We start from the raw sequence: 5,623 nt of genomic DNA, 5'->3' as shown, positions 1-5,623 counted from the left end.
ATATATCAGTAAACTATAATAGAATAGGCTCCGATGGAACTGTCTAGATGCTGCGCACACACATGTAGCCGCTTGCCGTTTGCAGTTGTGAGGTGTAGGGAGAGAGACATGTTAAGAGCTAGCGACGGCTAGCAGCAACATTGCTCGTCACTTCTAGAAGAGTGAAGATGTTTTGAGTGTGATCGATGCAATCATGAAACACAAGGTGAAGCCGCGATAGTTCTATCTGACGTCTTGCCTTGTGATCGATGTTATTGATTTGACCTATCCGCCTGGAGTGATTGACAGGTAGTTCTGCTAAATCAGCGTTGCGATAGGCGCATTCTAAAGTGCCGGCAACGTCGACAATTTGGTGCACGTGCGTGAAAAAACACGTATAACGAGGCTGAGCTTGACCGACGTAATAACAATATTGAACGGGTTGGGTGGTTCAGACGGATAGGTAAATTGGCAGACAGATACACCGATAGATATACCCTGAGTTGACCTCGAACACGACCTTGCACCCCTCGTGCGACTACTCAGAGACGCACGCGAAGAGGTTGTTAATCAGGAGAAACGTCACGAGATACGTCACGAGATACGTCACGGGGTCAAGAGGTCAGCAGTCGTTGTACCCTGCAGATATGTTGGTCCAGAGCCACGTCTCCGGAAATTCCTTGCGAACCGCCGCCGCGACTTGCGGCCGCTTCGGCAACTGCGATGACTGCTGCTGCTGCTGCTGGACAGGCTGGTCGGCGTCAGCACCGGACGCGATCGCTGCGCATCTACGGTGTAGGCGGCCGGCGCTGCGGCCACATCGAGCGTGCGACATGATTTTTTTTCCTAGGTCAATCAAGAACATAGGGCTCTAGTGAGCGCTGCCATTGGTTGATACAAATCACGTGCCTCAAACTCCTGTTGTTCGAACTGCATTCACTGCATTGTGACCCTAACCCTAACCCAAACCCTATTTAAAAAAAAATATAACAAATAAAATTTTTAATTGTTGTAAAAATTATATGGTGTTATTAAATTGTTGTAAATAAATCATGTAAATATTTGCGTTAATTGGAAAAAAATTGTTAAACGGATAAAGATAGAAAAATACAGAAACAGGAAAATAATTAAAAAACGGATGGAATTCGATCCAATGACCTTTCAGACTTGAATTGCGTGCTGTACTCGCTCGGCTATCGAGGTATAGTGGAATTATGCATTTTGGATGTGCTATGAATATGACGATACTGTGATGTCATTGAGCGACAAAACAAGCTCAACCAATAGCAGCGCTCACTAGAGCCCTATGTTCTTGATTGACCTAGGAAAAAAAATCACGCGAGCGGGCGCGCGACCATCTTTCAGTAATTAGCTATAGGCCCTCAGTTTACCGAAATCTGAAAGGACTATCTTTTAGAGACATTTCTTGTTGTAATGTTTGTCCTCCTGTGGCTCATGTGGGGCCCAGTATGCCACCTCCGCCTGCTAATGTTCAGCCATCATTGGAAATTCCAGCAAATGCTTCTAGATCGAATAATTCAAACCACTCGCCACCAGAAGAAATGAGCTTCTGAACCCTATCACGGTACGTATCCTATTGTTCTGCATCCTAAAAAAATCTGGAAATTAACCTATTCGCTGGCGTCATTGAGCAGCTCTGGCCAATCATCGTTGCGATATTACGTTCTGAAAATAATGCGTTGCAGCGAAGTACTACGAAGCCGACAATTTGTCGTGTGTGTGTGAATACCACGTATGAACTGGTTTGGCATCGCAACCCTAGCAGTAATATCCCGGGTCCGTGGTTATCTTGCTAAGACGGAGAGCTTAATTGACCTGGAAACCTTTAATATATACGCCTTGTATGTTCGTAGCTAAGCAAAAAAAGCCTACTCATGTCTCTACTCCAGTCTCTTCTCTTGATATATCATGAACAATGAATGCAATCGCCAACGTTGCCGCTGCCACCTCGACGACAATGATAACGACGACGATGATGACGATGACGGCAACGATGGAGGCGGCGATGACGACGACGCTGACGACGACGATAACTACGACAATGACGGCAACGATAACGACGACGATGACGACGACGATGACCGAATTATGAGACCAACAAACCACGAAAAATAACTCCAACATGATGCCAGTAGGTGGCATCCCATAGCTATCACTATCGAAGCAGTATTCAATTGACCACCCGCAAGGCTGTGTGTCTGTCTCAAACGGACGCAACCCTATCGACGCTTGAACACGCATATAAGCGAGACCAGGAGACGTGCAACAGTCCAGCCCATGACAAAGTAGGGTGGGGTATGCTGATAACCATGGCTGATGTGGGCTTATTGTAAACATTACGTGTACATAAGCAGCATAGTGAGTTCCAGTGAGGAGGTGAGAGACGGAGGATTGTCGGTGTCAAAGATCCCAACAGCTCGCCGGTCTTACAAAACATATCGACGTGTTTGTGAAACGTGGGTGCAAAAACTTGTGCAACGAATACATGTATACCTATATACTATGCTATTATCTTCCTATGTCTTACACACGGCTAATATACACAGCTAGGGCGTAGGCGGGTATATGGTGCGTAAGACTATTAGTGTAGGCGTTAGTACAGCTATACTGTTAGCGCGTGTCGCGATTGGATTATTGAGACCCTGCCCCGCCCCACCTTGCCTCGCCCCGCCCCGCCCCGCCCCACCCTGCCCCACCCCACCCCGCCCCGCCCCGCCTTGGAGCCGCACCCTGCAGTGCTGTTCGTCCACAGCCACGTCTCTGGGAACTTGGACCTGACGCGCTCCGCCTTTCTGCGCCCGGCACTTCCGGCCGGCGGACGTGACGTCGGCGAGCCACGCGTCGTGCTCGTGGCAAACGTCGGCGCCGGCCGCAGGGTGGTACCGACTACCCCGCCGGAAGCGTTGAACCGCACACGCTGCGTGTAGTCATACGGCTCCGGCACTGCAAGTGAGCGGCAGCATATGTAGCAGTCGAACGCGCTGCGACGGAGTCTCTAGCAGCGCACGTGACGTCACACGCTGCCACGTGACACCTTATCCTGTCACGTGACACTTCATGGCGTCACGTGATGCGTGGGCGCGTCATGCAGCGTCATGGTCGTGCGCGTTACACGTGGTTCGGAGTTATACGCGTCACTGCATGGTCTGTCTTCCCCCCTGCTCGGAATAGCGTCATTGCTCAGTCTTACATCAATTCGTCGCCTGACGTCACTACCTCTAATGACGTCACTGCTCAGTCTGATGTCACTGTCCGTTCTCACTTCGTCACTACTACATGTGTTTGCCAGCGGCAGTGGCAGTAGAAATCTGTGCTCAACGTTATGACGTGTTGGGGAATGATTGACGTGATAACGCGACAGTTGAGCTTTTTTCACACACACACACACGACACAAACACGCACACACACAGCACACACACACGACACACACCACACACACACACACACACACCAACACACGACACACACACACACGGCAGCGAGTACACGACCCACGGTACGTGAGCACACACAGTCGAGCACACACGCACAACACAAACACACGACACACCCCCGACACACACACACGACACACGTCACACACACCACACGCTTCACACACGCGCGACACACGGCGCACGCACGCACAGCAGCACATGCACACGCACACAACACATCACGACGCCGCGGCGCGCACCACACACACACACACCAGCATACGCACGCGAACACACACGCGCGCACACAACACACACAGCGCGGCGCCACAACAACAACACACGACACCTACACACACACACACATCGCGGCACATCAACACACACACCTGCGCGCGCGGCGACACACACACACATACAGTGCGGTGCGCGCACACACACACACACACACGCCGACACGGCGCACGGCGCGACCGGCACACCGCCGACGCACACGGCACACGCACAACGCACAACGCGACACGTATACGCACAACACACGAGCTCGCACGCACACGACGTAGGTACGCACACGCAATAACGCACACACACAAACACATGTATGTATATATATTCCTATGAGGTCAGGTTGCGGCATTTGTGCGTTGACTCGATCCTATTCGATTCAGCTGATTAAATCAGCGTTAGATAGTTGGAGGAGTGAGGTAACTCCGGAACGCTCTCACGCATAAGCGACCTAGCCGCCAGCTAAGTGACCGCCCCATCGATATTCGCAGCTCTCCCGTTGCAAGAGTAAGAATCACATGGAAGACAAAGGGCAAGTTTGAAGAATGAGTATAACGATATTATAAAGGTAAGGATCTGCGCATTGCGCACGCATACACGCACGCATAGCGCACGCACACGGTAGGTGTATGTATGACAACAGTCTGTTACGAGTAATGAAGACATACGGCGCCACAGAAAACGCAAAAGAGCAGAAACAGCCGAGCCGATTAGTTAGCGAACAACGAGAGACAATGCTAGCCACAGCGCCATCTACAGGCGAGCATGAGTATAAAAAAGCAGCGCATAGTTGCCGACCCAGCACTGCTGTTGATCCACAGCCAGGTTTCGGGGAAGTCTTTGCGCACAGGCTCTGGCTTTACGGATGGCGACGTCCCTGGAGCCACCGGAGCGCCTTGATGTGAGTCGAACAAGAGGCCGCCGCCACCACCACCACTGCCGCCACCACCCCTGCCGCCTCCAGACCGCGCGGTCGAATATGGTCGCCTCTTACCTGAAACGTCACGGGCGGGCATCGCTCGTCACTTCACCCTATCCGCCCGGACTGGTTAATTAACAGGTAGCTCTAGCCAATCAGCGTCCCGAATGGGGCAGTGCTAAAAACGCTGCTGAGTGACGAAGTGCGGCGAGACGAAAATGAGGGGTTCGCGCGTGGAAAACACGTAGGGCTAACATTGACATAGCAACAGTATCCAAGGGGCGTGGCTATCTCGCTCAGACTGCTTTGGCTGTCGGGTGGTTCAGGTAATATTGCACTGACTGGTGAGTAGGTCTGGTTAATTGTATAATTAGAAAAGTTGTGGTAGGTCGCATCGCTTGTTTACTAAGGCATCGTTAGCGTACAGCAGCGTAGTGCATAACTATATATATACCTATCTAGCGAAGCTGTATTAATTTTAATCCAACGGCAGCGTGATGTTGTTTATACTAGTATGACAGGCACATTCGCTGTGGCTGTAGAGCTAGAGCTGTTCCATGATTTCTGTACTTAGTGTACACGCGAGTGACACACTTGGAAACAATAACAATGCGTACACTCGGTTTATAGAATAGGCTGGCTTTCTGAGTGCTGCCTCCTTTCAGCAGAGAGCGCAGCAAAACTTGATTCTCGTAATTTTTTCTTCATAATAGCGACCAGGAATCCGTCTAAGCAGGTGAAGCATCACGCTAGCTTGCGAGTAACAGCAGGAACACGTAATCAATGTGGCGATCATGTCAGATACGACGTTCAGTGGGATGCGGTGTTTCTTTTGCTTGCCAAAGCAAAATCTGTGATATCAACGAGTTCACGCCTCTGGTCGAGAGAGAATCATGGCCCAGACACCGGAGTAATATCAGGGTTAGATGGGCGTATCATGTGCAAGTGCGAAGAGTACCGTATTAGTAAGCCACTTACTATATACTACGCTATGTATATATA

At 50.6% G+C, this 5,623-nt stretch overlaps 1 protein-coding gene across 1 annotated transcript in view; it reads right to left on the bottom strand.

Annotated features, from left to right (window-relative positions):
* The window catches only part of LOC106816798 (CD109 antigen-like), a gene marked incomplete in the record, with an annotated part of 42,845 nt that overhangs the window by 7,749 nt on the left and 29,473 nt on the right, over positions 1-5,623 (bottom strand). Inside the window, 1 exon segment of the mRNA XM_014821419.1 lies at positions 2,730-2,943. Within this exon segment, the coding sequence (XP_014676905.1) occupies positions 2,730-2,943 (214 nt within the window).

Source organism: Priapulus caudatus, unplaced genomic scaffold (genome assembly GCF_000485595.1).
Source record: "Priapulus caudatus unplaced genomic scaffold, Priapulus_caudatus-5.0.1 Scaffold1490, whole genome shotgun sequence".
In the NCBI taxonomy this organism is placed as follows: domain Eukaryota; kingdom Metazoa; phylum Priapulida; class Priapulimorpha; order Priapulimorphida; family Priapulidae; genus Priapulus; species Priapulus caudatus.
Note: the sequence above shows the minus strand (reverse complement) of the source record. Positions and strands in the feature narration are given on the sequence as shown.